Source organism: Parasteatoda tepidariorum, chromosome X1 (assembly GCF_043381705.1).
Source record: "Parasteatoda tepidariorum isolate YZ-2023 chromosome X1, CAS_Ptep_4.0, whole genome shotgun sequence".
Classification (NCBI taxonomy): domain Eukaryota; kingdom Metazoa; phylum Arthropoda; class Arachnida; order Araneae; family Theridiidae; genus Parasteatoda; species Parasteatoda tepidariorum.
The window spans coordinates 60,962,275-60,982,720 of NC_092214.1; the positions used below are offsets into that span (position 1 = coordinate 60,962,275).

Below are 20,446 nucleotides of genomic sequence, written 5' to 3' on the forward strand. Positions count from 1 at the left end.
ACATGGTATGTGTACTACTTATAATATTTATTATTGTATATCAAAAGTCAATGTAAATGTTTACATGTCTCTATTGGCAAAGTGATTTTGTGTGCTGTAAGCTGTTATTCAGTGTGATGCTGCAAACTGTTTCAAGATTTTTTTTACCTTTAGTCATTTTTAACTAGTCAACATGAAATTCAGCTGTTTAGTTCATAAATTTTATTCTGAATTTTGACTTAATATTAATTTTTTATTGCGTCTAAAATAGTTACGTTAATATAATTTAGATAGATGATTATTGAAATTGATTTTGACTTGCAGCTCAGACTATTTGAAGAAAGTTTTCTTTTTCTGTAGAGTGTATATAGTGTTTGCAGATGTTATTGCTTGTGATTATGTTATTGTTTTATTGTATTAAAATACTAAATATTAATTCCTGAAAAATAGGAGACAAAATTTTTCTTCTTATATTGAAACATTTAAGAGCTGTATTAATGAACAACTCTGTTGTTTTTGTGATATGAATTTTAATAAATGGTACATAAAACTTTTATTTGAGCTTTCACTTATTTCAGACAAACACTCAAAATATTTTCTAATTCCAACAAAAATATTAACTTCTAATATCTTATATTGAACTTGAAACTAATATAAAATATTAGTTTCAAGTTCATTATGAGAGGAGAATACAAAATGTATTATGTTTAATTTAAAATTTTAGTAATTTCTAAAAATCTTATAAAATTGCCTGACATCTTCTCGATTGTGCCTGTTGAGTAAATCAGATAAATATTAAATATTTAAAGAACTGAAGAAGCCAAAACATAGTCTCTTACAACATTCTAAAAAAAGTGAGACATTTTGTGTTGAAAAAACTGCTATAGTCAGCTTTATGTGCAGATCATAATGCAGAACATAGTGTTTTCTGAGAGGTCATTAAATAATAGGTTTTAAAAAGGTTTTCAATAGGAAAATATTTTTAAAGCTGATATTTCTTTTTCATTCTAAATATTATTTATAAAAAAGATTAATGTTTTGGAATAATTTTTAAATTAAAATCAAATCATTTATTTTAAAAAAATCACTAAATATTAAGGAGTTTTATTATAGAAAATTTTGTTTAAAATTATATTTTTATGATGATTTCTTTTTAATTTTATTCTTTAATTTTTTAAATCTTCTCTGCTATCAGTGATGTTTTTGTAAGCTCTAATCTTTATTTCATTTTGAATGATTAGTCAATAAATTATTGGCATACAAATTTTTGCGCTTCTGTACAGTTCTCCAAATATTAAGGTACAACACTATTCTAAGGAATGCTTTCAACAAATCATTAATAAATTTAGAAAATTTAGTTATGAAGGATAATGTATATATGAACATTCAATTTTTCTGACACATTTAAACAACACTCATTTGAATGCGCCACTCATTTTCTGATAATAAAAATTTGTCTCTAGGAAAAATGGAAACAACTTTTTTTAAAAATTTTTTAAGGGATAAGTTATTAAATCAATGTAAACATATCAGTTTTTAAAATGTAATTGATAGTATCAAAAAGTCATTTACCTGATTCTTTAAGAGGAAGATCATTGGTTGAGTGAAATAATATTGTTGTGGCTGTAAGAATTAAGGATATTGCACCCAGAAGATATCTTCCCGAAAGATTGTATGCAAAGGAAACTGATTTGGTATGACTCTTTAAACGAAATTTAAAGAAGTGATCAAAAGAATTTAGTTAATTCAGTCTCCGCCAAGTCAAGTGACAAATTTGATTATGAATGGCAGTAAGTATATATATACACATTATGAATGAGACTTGATTCACTCTTAAAGTTACTGCCTTTCATCTTGTTCTGACCTGGAGAATGCAAAGAACTATTACAATGAATTCAAGATAGCTGTAAAGCATAGTTCAGTTAAAGTGAAATGATAAATAAAAAATTACAGTGACACATTTTTATGAATGTTTTATGTCCTCTTACATGGTTATATCCACTTAAACAAGTGGGGAAAAAATGAATACTCACGTATATGACACAATATTTTCATTTGTTTACGAGATATGCAAAATGAATACCACTTAAACAAGTAAAAACATTGTGTATACTCACTCGCAAATCATATTAGACTTTCAATACGCAAGTAAAAATGCTTCAATGAATATAATTATGAATAAATTAATTGATGGGATTGTATTTCCTCGGGATCCCAACTTTTAAGAGTACCTCAAATTGTAGTTGACTATTTATTTTTAAGACTTAATTACATTGCTTGAAAAAATTTAATAGCTTCAGATTTATTTAGAAAAAATATTACTGTAAGCAATTAAAAAAAATTAAAAACTATGCGACTAAAACTATAACTTTATATTTAAGCCAAATGCATCTTCAAAAAGGCCTCCAAATAGACTTGTATCCAGGGTCTAAAAAACTTAAATTCTTTGACTGGTGATAATTTGATTGTTATAGACTTACTTTTAGTAAATTCAAATTTTATTCGTAGACATTGAAAACTTAAAAATTTTTTGTGCATTATCTCATTATTACATGACTTATCACTGAAATTTTGGCTAGAGAATAGCAACAAATACTACTAATAAAATAAAATAATAAACTGCAATAGCAAAAACTACTAATAAAATAAGTTTCTTATTTCAAACTTCTAAAATATAATGGTTATTATTCAGTGACATAGCATTTTTTTACTTTCAGATGTAAAAACCTTGAAAATTTAAATTTTAATCATGTGTGTATCATCTCATGTTTATTTTTTTAAATACTTGTACACCAGTTATAAAATTCAATTTTATGCTTTTAATCCGTTTTATGCTGTGTGTATTAGCATTGCAATTCATTGCGATTGTGCTAAGCAATATCACCCATTGATCATGACACAAAAAAAGCTTACATTGCATATATTTTCCTTAAGTTTAGCCTGAAATAATTAAATCAAATATTTTAACAAAATTTTAGCCTTCTTAAGTCTTTTTTTTTTATTGATTTCTTATTTCTTCAATTGTAAGTTCTTAAAAAATGTATCCAATTTTGTACACATTCAAAATGATATAGAACAAAACATTCATTTTATCACCTAATGACAATCTATGTACACTTAAGCAAAAATATAAATTAATTCACAACAAAATATTTGAAACACATGACAGTAAAACATTCTAAATGGCACATTTTCAATACCAAAACCATGCAAAGTAGAATTTTATGGCTGAGAAAATAGTTCACTTTTATAGTTTATCAATATTTAAATATCAACACTAGCTTTTAAGTTCTTAAGCCACAGCAATTTTCAATTGCTCCCTATAAATGATAATCTTCTTTGTATTGTGTCTTCATTTTTTTGGTAAATTTCACAGTCCTGAGTTTCATTAAACATTCTTGGCACTTGATTCAAAAAATGCTCATTTAAATGATTTGTGTAATGACTTCTTGATAAAGTTCTTTAGAATATATTTTTTAAGCTCATCGGATTAACTGATGCCAATGATAATATCTTCATCATAAGGTCCAAACAATGATCCTGAAAAAAAAAAAAAATAGAAATTACCGAAAATATTATCTTTCGCACCAATTTCAATTGTGACTAAATCAATTGACTAAATCAATTATGACTTATTAGTGACTAAATCAATTATGACTAAAATTCAGCAGTTATGTTATTATTATATCTATCATACCCCATATTCAGTTTTATTCATATAGATTAAGTAGAAAGTGGTTAAATATGTTTGATTTTTATTGCATTAATACCTGGGTCACTTATTTTTAATATTTTGTATGTAAGTATTAAAAATCAGGAAACTAATTGGAAAATAACTAAAGATAGCGTTTTTATCAGAAAAGTTGAAAATCCTTTAAATAGAAAGATGCAATGTAGAGCTTCATAATAATTATCTAAATCAAAAATTATATGAACTAAGAAAAAAAGTTCTACTCTTACAGTTTAATTTGTGTATGGGTGTTACTCATATCGGTATACATCCAAATCAATAAAAAAAATCTATGTTCAATCATAAGTTAAAAACAGTTTTAAGAAATTAATAATTTTTTAGCTAATATTTAAAGGGAAGAAATTTTTAGATCTCAATTATATTTATTTATTTAGTTATCATTATTATCATTTGCCTGAAAATAATTACCGAATTTAATAAGTACTTGAACTAGAACAGCTTTTTTTTGGAAAAAAATGGTTACATTCTTAATGATACGTTTGATGTATGCTGCCATTGCGAAAATGTATACTTAGAAAATATTTATGATGAAATAATAAATTATTATTCTCATTCTCGCTGCCGCATCTTTGTTCCAAATTTAAACAAATACTGATTTTACACAAAGAAACAGGCAAGTTTGTAATAGGTCCGTTTTCAGGCAAAAAGAAAGAAAAAAAAACGCACTGTAATGAGTCTATTAACCAACCCTAATTTCTTCTAAATCACACTGTAAGACTTTTTAATATCACCCCCAATGAGAGAAGAATAAAGAAAGTTATATTCATGCTGATAAATTAAACACAAATTACTGTTTTCAATACTGCAAGTCGATCCAATCCATCCTGATGTACAAGTGCATTTGCCAGTTATCGGATCACATGTCCCTCCGTGTTGGCACTTGCAACGCTGGCGACACCCAGGTCCATATTTGCCACTGGGACAAACTTCAATTCAAAAAAGGAAAAAATTAGTATTTTTTTTCCATGTATTCATTTATTCGAAAAGTATTGCATTGCTACATTTTATAAATATTCACAAAAAGAAAACTGATGCTTAGTTTAGAGATTTGTTGGACAAATGGACATATACGAAGAGCTTAGTGGAAGAATAGGTTAAGTGTCATATGGAAAGCAGAAAGCACTCTAAATATCAGATTTGAGAATATGTTATAATCAGCTATAAATTAAAGAAAAATATATATTCTTTAAAGTACACAAATAAGGCAGACTTTAATCGAAAGAGAAGTTTTGCAAACAGCTTCCTGATGTTTAGGTAAATAAAAGTAGATTTTCTCAAATAAATTTAATGAAATGTCCAAAGGTATTTTTCTTTTAATAAGTTCTCCATATTATTTAAGGACTATTTTGTAACTAAAATTAAAAGCTTAAAAGAAGAGGAGAGCAATTAAAAAACATTCCCTCTAGGGATATTCTTATGAAAATAACGTGGTTACAATCCAACTAAATATTTAAGATGAAGTTCGTAAAAAAATAAACGGACCACCTTAAATAACTTTTGATCTAGCAACCAGAACTTCCCGTTCTAGGACTTAATTTACTGGTTCAAGAGGGTAATCTCAAATATGCTAATTAATTAGTTTTAAAAATACGACGTTTTCAAACTTCGATTTCTCAGGAACTATTCGACCGCTTTGGCTCAAATTTTGTATTTTGCCATTTAAAATTGCATTCTTTAAAATGATGGCAAAGATTCTATGACTTACAATTCAAAACTTTTTCGACTATTTTTAGAAAAAAAATAATAAAAAAAATATATAATAATAGTTATATTTTGCATGGAATTATCTTTAGTTAAACGAATTGGGAATTAAGTTAAACTATTGGGACCATATTTCCCAGATTGCGGCAAACTCTTATAGTTTGTGGTCACAATTCCGAATTTGTCGAAAAAAAAAGTATGTTTATTCAGAGAAAGTACGTTCTTGTGTCTGATTTCGTATCTTAAAACATCATCTGCACTAATTAGTGAGCATATTTGATTTCACTTCCTCGAAACATTAAGATACGATTAGCAGATCAAAAGTTATTCAGGGTGGTTCGATTTTTATTTTAGGTCAGTTTTCTTTTACATAAAATTAGAGGACATTAATGTCTCACTTTGGCCATTTGTAGAATTCTTATTAGTATTAAGGTTTCAAAGCGTAATATTTTGTAATTATCAATTCAAAAAATAGAGTAATTTTTAACTGCAGATTAAAAGTATTATTATACCTTCATTACAGAAAGATCCAGTGAATCCTGGAGGGCAAAGGCATACCCCAGTTGTTGGATCGCATGGATGACTTCCACAGCGACATGATTCTTGGCAACCATGTCCGTAAAATCCTTGCATGCATACTGAATAAAAGAAAAAATTAAAAAAAAATAAATTATGATGGACCTTTCAAAAATCACGTTATTTTTCTGTATGATTACAAAAAGCAGGACAGAAATCAAAATCAAAATTAGATTTATCAATTTTTGTTCAGACATTTACATATAACATAAAAAAATAACATAACACATAACATACAAAAAAGATAAAGAAAGCTATAAATCTATAAATTTGTATAAACTAAAAGCAAGAATGATTTCTTTTTTGCAGACTAGCTTTTCCCCCCTTTTAGTTCAAGCTGTTCAATGAACGAAAAAACTGATTTACAAAAATTCAGAAAAAGACAAAATAAGTAAATAACATTTCAAATAATATATCAAAATGTTTTTGTTATTACCACTGACATCAGTTTTTGGTATTACCATTAACGACAGAAACGCTCCTGTGTGTCGGCTGGCAGTGTGTCCCCTGATGAAGCTGACACACATATCTTAAAATATTCTTCGTTTTCTGCTAGAATTGTGTTTCTGACTTTCTAAATTATCGAAAAAAAGCCAGCAAACAATGCAAGTCTTCATGGAATAAATCTATAATCATTAAATTGTAGTGAAAGGAGAAGGTTGAAATTACGGTGTGCTTTGTGTGTAAGGAAATACACTATCAAAAACTCTTGCCTAAGAAATTTTTGAAAGATTGTGTTAAGACTAGAATTTGAGCAAAGATCAGCAGCAAACAGCAAAGCTCAAGTGTATCCATCGATGCGATTCAAAAATATTGAACTGGATGAGCGTGGCTTCAAATATTGACTTATTAACCTTAAGAAAATTTCTTTTTCATCTAAGAGATAAAAAAAAAAGAAGCTTTAAGTTCGTTGTTTCCGTTGAGCTTGAAATCTTAGAATTTCTGAAGAATTCACCTGTTCTCAAACGAAAACTTATCAGTCATTGGCTTGTTTTCAACAGTTTCAAAGACTTGTTTCATATATTAGAGACCAGGGGAGAGTTGTTTTTTATTTTCTCTAATTACTCTAACCACCTGAAAATCAACTCTTTTCAAGTCAGCTTCCTCTTAGAAAAAATGCAATTTTATATTTGATACAATCTCATTGAAATATAAATTATATATTTCTTAAGAGTAAAAGTTATTTTTAGGATAGTAGCAAATCATTCAGAAGAAACATTTTTCGATAAAAAATATTGCATGAAGAATTTGATATCTATCATTTCTGGAGTAAAAAACAGTCTTACATTTTTCTTTTCTGCTTAAATATTTTCAAATTAGTCTTTTAGAATGGGTACAGCTTAAAAGCTGTTGTTTAAAATTATTTGTTATCCACACTGTGTCTCCAGATAGTCTTTTATTTATTTATTTTTTAATCAAAAATATACTTTAAAGAGAGAAAAAGTGAGGCTGTTTGAAATGCAAAGGATTGATTATTTTTGTTTTTAGTCCTTGGTTGTTGCATAAAATAAGACAATAATCTACAATATTCAGAAATTGTGCAGTATTTGAAAATTATTATGTTATTTTTTCAGAAAATGCGACTGCAAAATGTATGAAGAATATTCACAATATATGAATATAAAAGGGCAAGGGCTATGTAATGAAACTTTCTGGCAATTACATATTATTTAATTTTTGAAAAATATTTTCTTACATAATTAAAAAAAATGGATTCTGAAAAAAATATTCAGCTCTGAGGATTTATTTACGCTCAACAATGAAAAAATAAATAAATACAAAACGAACGAATTTTCCGCTATAATTTGAATCCCTAAGTGGTATAATAATTGGGCTCCAAGACAGCAGAATTTCAGTTTTTTACATATTTCTTTTTGTTTTCTTTCGAAATGTTACGAATAACTAATTTATCTTTAAGGATATACCTTGGTGGATTCATTGCATTTTTTTTTTGTATTTTCCTTTATTTTTGATCGTATATAACACATTTAAAGAAGAAACTAAGATCGTAGATCTAATTTCACTTCATTTTAACATAAAATTAAAAATGAAGAAATATCAGCAGAAATATTTTATTCATTACAAATTAATAATTCCTTTTTTGTAAGAATTCATAATTCATATTCCTTACATAAATTAAAATTTATTATAATTGTGAAGTAATAACATAAATAGCGTATTTGATTTAAAAAAGTTTTAAAATCGTGTTTTACATGTAGCATTGACTTAAATTTTAATAGGTAATATATAAGAATAACAATAAAATACAAGGAATGAAGGAATAAATTATAAAAAAAAAAATATATATCTAGGCATAAACCCGTAAATAAGTTGACTACTAATACAATGCACAATGTGTGGTCAAATACAGTTTACACTGATATATTTTTTTACCTTTTTCACACTTGAGCCCATATTGGCCGGCAGAGCAGCTACAAGCACCTGTAGCAGGATGACATAATGTTGTTCCAGAACATTCACACTGTTGTTGGCATGATTTTCCAAACCACCCAGTAGGACATTCTAAATGACCAAATAATAAGGAACATAAAAATCCAGAATTTTGTTAAAGCGATATTTTTATTTATTAACTCTTAGGGTGAAATAGCAATTTCATAACGAGCTAATAGATTTTTTTGAGGGGGGGGGGGACACGAAATTACCCGACTCAAATTCGCTTTAAACGCAAATTATGGTCAATTTAAAAAAACCTCTAAGATTTTTAATTTTTTTATATTTAATTAGAATTTTTTTTATAAATCATTTTAAACGATATGTTACTATTGATAATAAAAAATAACTGGCGTGAAACTCCCGAGTTTTCCCCCTTGTAATCATTTAAAAACTTCGAACATTTCTGCTTAAAAATAATGCATCAATAAATAAACAGTTAACGATGTAAAAAAAAGTATATTTTTGGTTTAAAAAAAATATTTTGTACTCTCAATATATAAAAAATCAATGTGAATAAGAAAAACGTTAAAGGGGGGAAGAAATGCGGTTTTTAATTATGGCGTGGTTTGGTAATGGCGACGAAAAACCGATACCTTCACAAAAATAAAATTCGTAAAGACCATTTCTCAAGAACTATTCAACCGATTTTGTTCAAATTTTGTATTCTGTTATTTAGTAATTTGTAATTTCTGTTATTTCTGTTATTTCTGTTATTTCTGTAATTCTGCTATTTCTGTTTCTGTAATTGCACAAAATATGAAGTTAAAATTTGTATTACTCGCAATTGAAAAAAGTTTTCGGTCCTTATTATATAAATAATAAAAACAAAATAATTTTTAAAATATATATCTTATATGGAATTATTTTTTTTTTATAAATGAATCAAATTGAGTGCAATTTTTTAAAAATTTATTTAAAAACTTCCCGAGAAATGGCGTAATACACAACAAGTGAAATTAAACAAACTTCTGACCACTCTCTTGACTTAACAATTAGGACCGCGCTTACAAGATTGCGGATACTATCCTTCATTTTTAAGTCAAAAATCTAAATCCGTCGAAAAAAAGGAACGCTTATTCAGAGAAAGAACGTTTTAGGGTCCGATTGCGTAACATAATCAGCATCTTGCACAATAGCATTCATGAGGTCACTTCTTTGAACGATTAAGATTAGCATTAGGGCCGGGATAACCTGGTCGGTAGGGTGCTGGGCCCATGTCCGAAAGTTCGTGGGTTCGAATCCCACCGGCCGAAGACTCCTCGTATATTAAATGGCGACTGATGCACGTCAAATCTGTCGAGTCGCAAAGTCCTCCATGTTCCCATAGCAAATCTAGACCTCAGGTTCAGGNGATCACATTTATTGTCTCCACATTGACACTCATTTTTACAGTTGTCACCAAATTTCCCTTGAGGACAAGCTAATAAACAAAAAGAAAGCAAAATGTTAGCGCTCTTAGTAAATTTATGTTCACTTGTTTAATGTAATCATGGTTTTGAATTTTATATACTTAAATTAAACGGGTAAGTAAATTTAATCATATTTAAATTAAACAGGTTGTCCCAAAAATGACCGAACATTTTAAAAATCAATTAAAAAACTAAAGAATATGAAAAGGTACTGTTTGCTGCACTTTGCAAAGGAAACTAAGTATTTGTTCTAAGAAGTTTCAAAACTAGTGACTAAGCTTGTCAACAGTTGGTGCTGATGACTGGAAAACTATGAAATAATATTATAGTGCAGGCTAGAGCCCAGAACTAAAATATTTGTACTGATGCCAGTTAAGAGGCCTTTCCTTTCCCAACCGAACTTAACTGTCGAAAGGGAGACTGGGAGGAAAAATTCTAAAAATGCTTTTAATCTTCTTTATTAAATTTTTACAAATAAATTGATGATGGATATTTATTCTATTTGACATCTTATTCGTCCTCTTTCGATTTATGTAAAATATGAAATTTGGTGCTCAGTCATTTGGTTCAAGTCACCACCCAATCCAGCGTGCGTAGCCAGACTTTCAACAAAAATAAGCACCTTTTAAGTAGTTTTTAAGCACTCAAAAATTATTTTTAATCACTTTCCAAAAAAAAAAAAAAAAAATCATAATTAGGATCTTTGCAGTAATGAAAAAAAATTTTTTTTCCATCGTTTAAAGTTCTTAATTTATAAAAATTAAATCGATAAATTCAAAAACATTTTCAAAAACTTTAAATTATCTTGATAAAATAATTAGTTTCTGATAAATATAGCAGGGAAAATTGCAAAAACCATGCATTTTTTGTAATTTAGAACGACAATTGATACGGCAAAGAAGAAAATCTCTTTTCAAAAGATAAAAAATTAAGTACTTTTCACAAACCCCGAATAAAAAACGCACCTTTAAGTTCTTTTCAAATACGTATTCTGAAAATAAGCACCTTTAAGCACTTTTTAAAACGCCACGCACCCTTCCAATCACAATTTGAGATATAAACCGTGTGGTATTTTAGATTCTCTATTAACTTTTTCTGACAAAATTATGAGAATACGATTCTGCAATAGTATACAGTTGCCTGTTTCCAGATTTTCGATAAGTATCTTTGCTTTTATGCAATTAACGTCAAAAGAATTTTTTAGCGTCATCGAAATCCGTTTTCACCAGTGTTTAAACTGGTGAAAACGCTACCAGTGTTTCACCGGTGTTTAAACAGTAATAAAATTAGATTTTAAAAAATCTAAGAATTGAGAAACGTGTAGTTTTAAATTTTTTACTCAAAATCACAAAATTTTGTTGCTTTAAAGTGTCGGGGAAAAACTCATGAAAGCTCTAAACAATATCAAACGCTATTTCTCCTAATTCAATAAAGCGACCCCTTAATTTTATGCTTTTTTTAAGGGTATTGTGCTGTCAAATAATATTATAGCACCAAAAGTTTATTAAGTACAAAGAAAAATATCGAGAAAACACAAACTAAAAATTTTTCTTTAAATAAAAGATTGCAAGAGTAGATGCCTCTTAATTATGTGACTGCGTTACGCCGTTGATGCAATTGGAGGTTAATTTGAAAATGTTGTTTTGTAATTTTTCACAGTTTGTAGTGACATCTGTAATATTAATTAAATTTGGATAGTAAATTTGAATTTGATGACGTAATATTTTGACAGGCTTCTTTTCAAGAGTTATTAATTTTATGCGGGCTAAGTAAGTTCTTTACACTCCTATTTTTAATTCTATATTAAAATACTTTTAAAATAAATGCTCGCCCACTTAATTTTTTTTTTGTTTCATGCTAAGCAGTAAAATTCAACCATCATAAAAGTTCTTAAATTCAATTTAAATATTCACAATAAATTGAGTGTACATATAGTTTTTAAGTGCTTTCTCTTACTCCTCATGTTCTAGATCTTTCTTAGATATTTTTAAATATCAATATTACATTTTTTAAAAAAAAATTTTTTTTAGTGACTTATCGTTTTTCATATTTGATAATAATCCTTTAAATTAAGTGTATCTGAAATAAGTGTAACTTAATTAAATATGATAAATTTTTACAAAAAGCTTTACTTTCTTCACAAGTTTCTCCTGTAAAGCCAGGTGAGCAGATGCAATTCCCAGTTTTGCCATCACAAGAGGCCCCGTTTTGACAATGACATGTCTGAAGACAATCGTCCCCATGATATCCAGCTGCACATTCTAAAATATCAGTTAGGTTTCAGAATTAGCACGAAAATATCAGAACAAATAAAACATAGATCAATCTTCAATAAAGGTTAAATGCAGATATAGCCCAGTTGAAGAAAAAGAAGAAGTGCTGAAATCAGCTATATTGAGCCGATGAAACTGACTTTATATACTTTATATAAATTTTTTTTATATGACTTATAAAAAAACGGGAATTATAAACTCGCTCTGTTCCAAGAACATATAGTGGTCTTTTTTTAAGACAAAAGACCGCTTGTGTGCCACAGAATCATGCATTTTGTGCTTACACAACAAAGATAAGCTCCCCAGGGTGCTTATCAAGAACAAAAAATATGTTTTCCTGATAATTTTCTCAAGCCCATCAAGAAAAACTATGATTTTATAAAATCACCTGTTTTTCTTAATAATTGTGTAAACACAAAATGCATGATTCTGTGGTACCTGTGGATTCCGTGGTGTAGAGAATATATTCCTTCAATTTTCTTTCTCTCAAAGAATTTTTGATGGTAATTTTCTCTCACAAGAGGAAATCATATTATTTAGATCTGCAAAATGAATACAATAAATTTTTAAATGCTGATCGCAAAATTTTTTATAAAATGTTGAAGATGAATTGAATATTTATATCTAAGTTGAAGTGCTAAACGAAGTAGTGAATGAAATCCAGTGGTTCATATAGTGACCATGATTGCTTCTGATATCAGTACTAAGAGGAATATTTTAATCATTTACTTATTAGAAATCTTTTTGTAAAACATCACTTTAGCGTAGATGAATCTAAGAAGACACTAGAATTATTAATAGCCGTATAAATTAAATTGAAACTTATCTCCAGAACTTCAAATCATCATTCGGAATATAGCCGCCTCATTAAAGAACTTTCAATAAAACTGAGTTATCTATACCTACTTTACGTTTTACTTATTTTTTTTAATGATAAACATCACCTTAAATTAAAATTTTCTTTTCAAGCCTAGATTTCATAATGTTTTGTCATTTTTCAAAACATTTTTAACGCTTTCATTTCCTTTGTTTATTTTCAAAACATTTGTGATCTTTTCATTTTTTGTGAAAGAAAAGAAAGCGATATAATAACTTTACATTTTCAGTAATGATAAAGTGCGATGATGAAAACAAGAACGCAAACTAAAATTCTAAACTTACTATCTTCACATAATGAACCTGTGAAGCCAGGCTTACAAATGCATTCTCCATTTACGGGATCACAATCGGCTTCATTTTTGCAAGAACAGTGCTCTTTGCAATCCGTTCCAAATGTTCCATCAGGACACACTAAAAAGTTCATGCATTCAAATAAGCATGTCAATTAAGAGTAAAGTATGTTGCATTTTTGATAGCAATGACAAGGCCATATACCTAGTAATATTATAACACAAATATAATGCATAGTGTGACAATGTCTAAGCGTTATCTAACAAAAAATAAGGATAATATGCAATAACACCTAAGAAAGAAGAAAGAAATAAAAAAGAAGTTATATACCATAGAAACTCTATTTAAATTTTAAGCGCATCTTACTAAACTGTATGTTTCAAACTTGATAAAGGTGTTATTTTTATGAAAGATTTCAATAAGTGTAAAGTTTTAAATGATGCTTTGCAATATCAAAATACAAGGATTTTTTTTAAATATTATTTTTAGTTTTAAGTTACGAATTTTGTGCAAAATTTTTATTCCAAATCCTCATTATTTTTTTTCGAACTAGAATTATCTTTCATAAAAATGTGATATTTCAAAGCTACAATTCATATTTTAGTGAGTTGTCAAGCATAGATGTGAATTTTTGATTTTTCTTTGGTTCGTTTTTATCGCCAATTAATCGAGAATCCTTTTGTCTGTTACATGTTTATTTCGAAAAAGTGCTTGTATTTATTATTATTATTTTTTGTTGTCAATTAGGAAAAAAAAAATCTTTACAATACATTAAGTAGAAGCAAAAGGTGATTTACCGTAAGAAACCGTGTTTCACGCTATTTTCGGGAGGTTTCTATAACCTGCATTTTACAGCATGACTGCTACATTTTCTTTTTATTGCATATCCATTTCGAACAAATTTTAAAAATGCATTAAACTGTTTGAAGGTTCTAGACAGTTTTCTCGAACTTTGTTAATTCAGCAAAATATTAATGGGTTCTAAAATTTAAGTTTTGTCGAAACTTAAGCCATTTAAAAATATTAAAAACTAAGAATGAAACAAACTGAACAAACTTTTGTCACACTTAGGCCCTTGGAATCCAGGTTTGCAAGTGCACTGGCCATCAACGGGATTACAATGATGATTTGGAGAACAAGTGCAGGTCTTTTTACAATGTTCACCGTAACTTCCCTCTGGGCAAGCTGAATTAAAAAATACACGTTTCGTGTTATTAAAACGAATTAAGTACTAAATACATTTTACTCAATTGTTGCGTTTTTAATTTTTGTTATTCAAGCACTATCAGGACCCCACCCTGAATATTTCAAAAATTCGAAAAATTTTTTATTGCAATTTTCGAATCTTTGTACCCGTCCTAATGTCTGTCTAAAACGAATTCTCGGTAGCTAACTTCGTTTGGAAGTTATACCGGAAAATAGAGCGCCATCGCTAAGCAGGTAGAAAGGCCCGTTCGGCCGGATTAGGAGGGGTGACATTCTTTTTGTGTCTCATCATCCATTCTGTTGACTGTATATAGAAACTTATTGTAGGCATTTCATTTATCGACCATTATATATATGAAATTAAACGTTTTCCCCTACCATAAGTCAAAACTTTAAACGCGTTTTTCTCAAAACGCTGTTTTTTGACCTGACCTAATGTTTTTCTCATGATCTATACAAGGAAATAAGCTGTTCTTTATTTTAAATTACGTAAAAATATATTCTTTAGAAAGTAGCATAGGATTTTTCCGATATTTTAATATTAGTATTTTAATGAATATTTTTTAATGAAAAACTTAACTTTTTTTTTAAGTTTGCCGCCATTTTGATAATTTTGCGAATATCAAAAAACCGCTATGCTACTTTTAAGATAATGTCTTTATGTTTTAGAAAATCTAAACAAAATCGTTTTCCTATGTTTCAGGACTTCTAAACTTATGAGGCCAGTGAGGTGCTACTTTTTGATAACCAGCCACACATGGAGCTGCCACCAACTTATTTTTTATTATTTTGTGAAAGAAAATTTTTTAAAATAGACTTAAATTGTAGCTAAACAACATTAAAAAAAACAAGGAGTCTCTGCATTGTCTCTATTACTTAAAACAATTCAAGAAAAGCGTTAATATTTTACCATCTCAGGGTGGGGTCCCCCCTTAAAGGAAGTAAAGCACTTAAGGGAAGCACTGAGGAGCACTTAAAGGAAGTAAAGTGTAGATTGATGGAGATTTGATGTTCATTGTAGATGCTGTAAGTTTTATAGTTCAAACATTGTCCTTTAATCATGTTATATTTAAGTAAGCAAAGTAGTGGATAATTTTAATGTGTGCGTACTTGCTTCATGCAGCAAATAATAATAGAATTTTGTCAACCACCACAAGGATTAAGTTTCAACGACAATGTGGCTGAGAATTTGCGGCGCTTCAAAAAGCGACGATACATTTGAAAGCATCATGATAAGAAAGAGTCAGATGCAAAAGCAGCACTATTTTTAAATGAAGCTGAAGAAGATTCAGTACGTACAAGTATTTAATACTCTGAACACTACTGAAGAACAGAAAAATGATTATGATGCAGTGATAAAGAATATTGAATTTACACAGCGCCAAAAAAAAAAATACTGTTGTTGAAAGTTTTATTTTCTTTGGGTTTATACAATGCCAAAGAAAAATACTGTTGTTGAACGTTTTATTTTGAATTAGCAAAATCAAGATAAAGGGGAATCATTTGATTCGTTTGTAATTGACCTAGAAAAGTAACCAGATCCAGACAGAGTAAAATACCAGATCATATCAGATCCAGACAGAGTAAAAGTTATCATAGATCTAAAACAGTCGAAAAACAAACATGAGTTACAAAGAATATTAGGAATGCTTAACTATTTGAGGAGATTTGTGCAAGTTTGTCTTGTATTACAACATCATAAGAGAGCTCTTAAAGCAAAACGTTGACTTTCAATAGGTTCCTTTAAATTCAATTTATTGGTTGAAAAATGAATTGAAAAACTTAATTTCTAGAACCTCGAGGGTTATTGCATTGCAAAAAACTCATTACTCTACAAGCTAAAGTTTTAAGGATGGATTGGGTTATCGTTTGTTTCAAAATGGGCAGCCAATTGTCTTTACACCTTGTAGCTTAACAGATGCAGAAAAGGATTATACACCAATTGAAAAATAATTTTTGGGAATGGTATTTGTCGCAAATAAATTTATTATCACATTTATGATAACAAATTTGAGGAAATAACTGTGACTATAAACCATATAATATAAACTATAAGCCATTGATCCGAATTGGTTTCTACAAATAAAAATATTGATAATGTCTTATCTAACAGGTCAGAAAAAATTAAAATAAAACTTCTTAAATATCAACTGAATTTAAATGCTAAAATCTTATATGATTTTTAAATTTTGTTTTCAAATTTTAAAAAGATGAATTTTGCTATTAATTAAATTTTTTTCGCAAATTTTGCTTAATTTCATTGAATATTCTTTAAGTTAGAAAGAAAAAAACGTAAGACAAAAAAAAAAAAGTTTTTTTTTTAATTATATAAATCCTTTATCTCCATAAATATTTAAATTAGGTAATTATTGCAAATTTTATTTAATTATTACACAAAATCACCGAAGTAATCAAGACAAGCTACGAGTTTATTGCGATATTTTCTGACATATTGTGTACTTTTGTATGCTTTTTCTCTTTTCGCCTTTTTCGTTCGTAATTTTTTGCCAGTCCCCTCAAACTTCCGAAAACTTTAAATTTTATTGATAAATATGAGAAATAGTATGACCTATGCGCCTCTAAATTTTTAAAATATTCTTCTAAGTATTTCTTGATGTCAAAAATTGAAATGTTCTCTTCAATTATTATAGGTTAAAGTATTTCATAGTTATATTTTTATTTTAAATTACTTTTTTTTGGTACATTCTATTCTGTGTCTTATTATTTGTTTAAATGATATATCTCTATTATTTTATAATTCTGATACCAATACTCACTCTGTTCGCAACCTTTTCCTGTAGTTCCTGGATCACATGAACATTTTCCTGTAATGTGATGACAAGGTTCATCTTTCCCACATAAGCACATATGAGAACAGTGCGCACCGAAATGACCATGAGGACACACTAAAAGAAATTCATAATTTATAAAATTTTAATTTATATAATTATAATTTATCATATATATCATATTCATAATCATGTTATACACATGCATGTTAATTTCGTAATATGATAGGAATCCTAAATTTTACTTGCCAATTGATTTAAATTTATTTTTTATACAAAGAGACTTTGAGGCTAAGAACTGAGAAGTCAGTTTCTTTGTTAATTTCTCTTTAATTATGAAAATAAAACTTTTAATTGTATAAATAAAAATATTTTTATTTAAGATTTTTTTTTCTTCTTGTTATTAGTTTCAACCTTTAAATATAAACAGTAAGGAAAAAGTTGTTACTAATGTCACTTGCCAATACTAGCAAGTTTGCTAAGGGAAGGCAGAGTTTGTTTTTCAGCGTCACCATCTATGGCCATGAATAAGACGTCAGTCACACATACGTCACATCCCACTTTACAGGAAGGACCATCCTCCATTCATTTACCCACAGATCGAAATTCTGACTTGAACCAGAGAATGATCAATTTCCAATTCAGTATCCCCCCAGACGTATTGATTTGTTATGGGTATTTGGAGGAATTCGTGGCCCCGACAGATTTAACGTGCATCAGTCTACATTTAATACACGGGGTCTCTTCGACCCGTGGATTCGAATTCAGGAACATAAGCCGAGTGTCCTATCAGCCAGGCATAAAGGAAAAGTAAATACTTATTGAAATAAATGTTTCACTTTAATCTAAACGAGATCATAATACTTTTCTCATTCATCACAATGCTTATACTTTTACTCTAAATACGAGGGGAGCCCGAAAATATGTTCCATGGCGACTGTGGTCAATTAATTTTCCCACAAAATTACAAAGTACATCGAGACACATTTGTCGTACCATTTTATAAGCCTCAAAAAGCCCCCCCCCCAGGAAAAATCTAGGCTTAGCATACCGAATAAATGAACAGCTTTGTACGACTTTATTGCGTTTAAGGCGTCTTTCTCCGAAATTTATCCTCAAAACCGAAAACAAGTGGAAGTCACTGTGGGCGAGATTGGGACTGTACGGAGGATGGTCAAGGCACTCTCAACCAAATGTTGTTATATAGTTTGGCGTCGTGATCGCCGAGTAATCGAGTTGTGATCGCATTGCCATCCAACAACAGAACATCAAATGTGAGATTTTCCCCCCGAATAACCTCCTTCAATTTCGACAGTGTGTAACAATACCACGAAGCATCGATGGTCCCAACTTCCAAATAGTTCAGCAACGAGAGCTCCGAGATCAGACTGATAAGCTTGTTTCCGCTTTGCGTATACGTTGCGACAGCGCCATCTGTTCTATCAAATAGTGCCAAATGGGTATCTTTTATGCTCGATTGCTGTTCGATTTCCTGTAGAAAACTAGAGAGGAAACTTATTTTTTGACCTCCCTCAAATTAAAATTTATTTGAAACAGCATTTGAAAAGAAATTATAGTCTGTTAACTATAACTATTTTGTTATAAATCGTGTGAACTTTATTTTTACCTTTTTCACAGTGTTGACCTTTATAACCTGGTTTACATTTGCATCGTCCATCTTTTGGATCACATAATCCATCGTTTTGACAAAGACAAACGCCTTCACAAGCATAACCATAAGTACCATTGGGGCAAACTGTAATTTCATTAAAAAAAAGAAAGATTCATTATGTTTTAAACAAATATTACTGTGCAATCAGAAGTGTCAAATACAGAAATTTTTAAAAAATGAAATGATTAATATGATAATAATTTTAAAAAAATTACTTTTTAGACAAAGACTTTAAAAGAAATTAAATAGTTTTCTTGTGTTCATGCTACATAAATTATAAACTGTTTTTTTAAAAGAAATCAAAACTTAAAAACAAAATTTAAGAACAAATAATATATACGAGGTGTTTTGTAATTATCACTTTTAATATATACTTTAAAAACATTGCCAAAACTGAAGCAACAATTATATGCACAGTAAGAGTCAATAAGGAATATTTGAAAACACGGAAACATTATTATCCAACAAATCACTTTTGATGAAGTTCGAGATAAATATAAAAACTTGTTTGATTACCAGAGTAAGCTGAAACATGGTAAAAGGAAATTGCAAGAAATGCCTTTAAGTTTCAATTGGTAATTAAACTGGTTTCGATGTTTTCCAACCCTCTTTCCTCAAGGATTTGCCATGCTGGGATGGCTAAGTGAATAGAGCTCTTACTTCTTAAAGAAGTAACCCTACTTACTTCGTAAAGCGTTCATAAAGGAACACCCTGTATATTTCCCGAACAGGTGCTGCGTAGAGAGTACTTCTAAATTATATTGCAATATTAATAAATTAATCTTCTTCTTCGAAATACTGAAGTGGTGATAATAAGCATTCAAATATACCAAAACTGGCAGAAAAAAGGAAATTTTACAGAACCAGTGAAGTTAGTATTCAAAAATAAATGCTTTAGTAGCCCCCAAGGTGAAAAGAAGTAGTCTAAATCAGTGTTTCTAAACCTTTTTGTCGCCGCGGACCGTTTATTGTCTACATTTTATAATTTTACCGCTGTCTGCTGGGGAAAGGCGTTGAATGCTTATATTTCAAACCGTTTTGATTTAATAGTTTTAATTTAATTGTTAATTAAATATGCCTTCAAAATGAAAGACAGTTACATGCGTTGGTGAGGCTTAAAGTCTCAGAGCTCCCGGTAGTCTTCTCGTTCGTTGAAAATCGCACAAACCAGAGAGAAATACACCACAGTAAATAAAATGGAAATAATTTAATGTTTCTCGAGCTGCCCTGTACCGCTCTACGGACTGATCTACGGACCGCTGGTCTAAATAGTTGACCCCAGAAATAAATAATAGTATCTTAAATAGTATCTTCAGAAATAAATAACAGTGTCCTAAATTCTCTGTAGGGGTTTCCTCCGCTTTCAACAAAATATTTCATTAAGCGGTGGAGAATTAAATTCTAAAATTTGGAGAATTTTCGGTAATCATGCCAAAGCTTAAAAGGCTTACCACAAGGTTGGTGAA

General features: G+C 29.1%; 1 protein-coding gene across 1 annotated transcript in view; it reads right to left on the reverse strand.

Moving 5' to 3' along the window:
- Positions 1-2,951: 2,951 nt before the first annotated feature.
- The window catches only part of LOC107439276 (multiple epidermal growth factor-like domains protein 6), a 278,214-nt gene continuing 260,719 nt past the window's right edge, over positions 2,952-20,446 (reverse strand). The window contains exons 26-35 of the mRNA XM_071187265.1: positions 18,936-19,064; positions 17,297-17,425; positions 14,370-14,498; positions 13,305-13,433; positions 12,003-12,131; positions 9,707-9,881; positions 8,402-8,571; positions 5,944-6,069; positions 4,522-4,656; positions 2,952-3,519 (exon numbers count right to left, since the gene is read on the reverse strand). Coding sequence (XP_071043366.1) covers positions 3,470-3,519; positions 4,522-4,656; positions 5,944-6,069; positions 8,402-8,571; positions 9,707-9,881; positions 12,003-12,131; positions 13,305-13,433; positions 14,370-14,498; positions 17,297-17,425; positions 18,936-19,064 — 1,301 coding nt within the window. The 3' untranslated portion in view covers positions 2,952-3,469. The remainder of the gene's footprint in view (positions 3,520-4,521; positions 4,657-5,943; positions 6,070-8,401; positions 8,572-9,706; positions 9,882-12,002; positions 12,132-13,304; positions 13,434-14,369; positions 14,499-17,296; positions 17,426-18,935; positions 19,065-20,446) is intronic.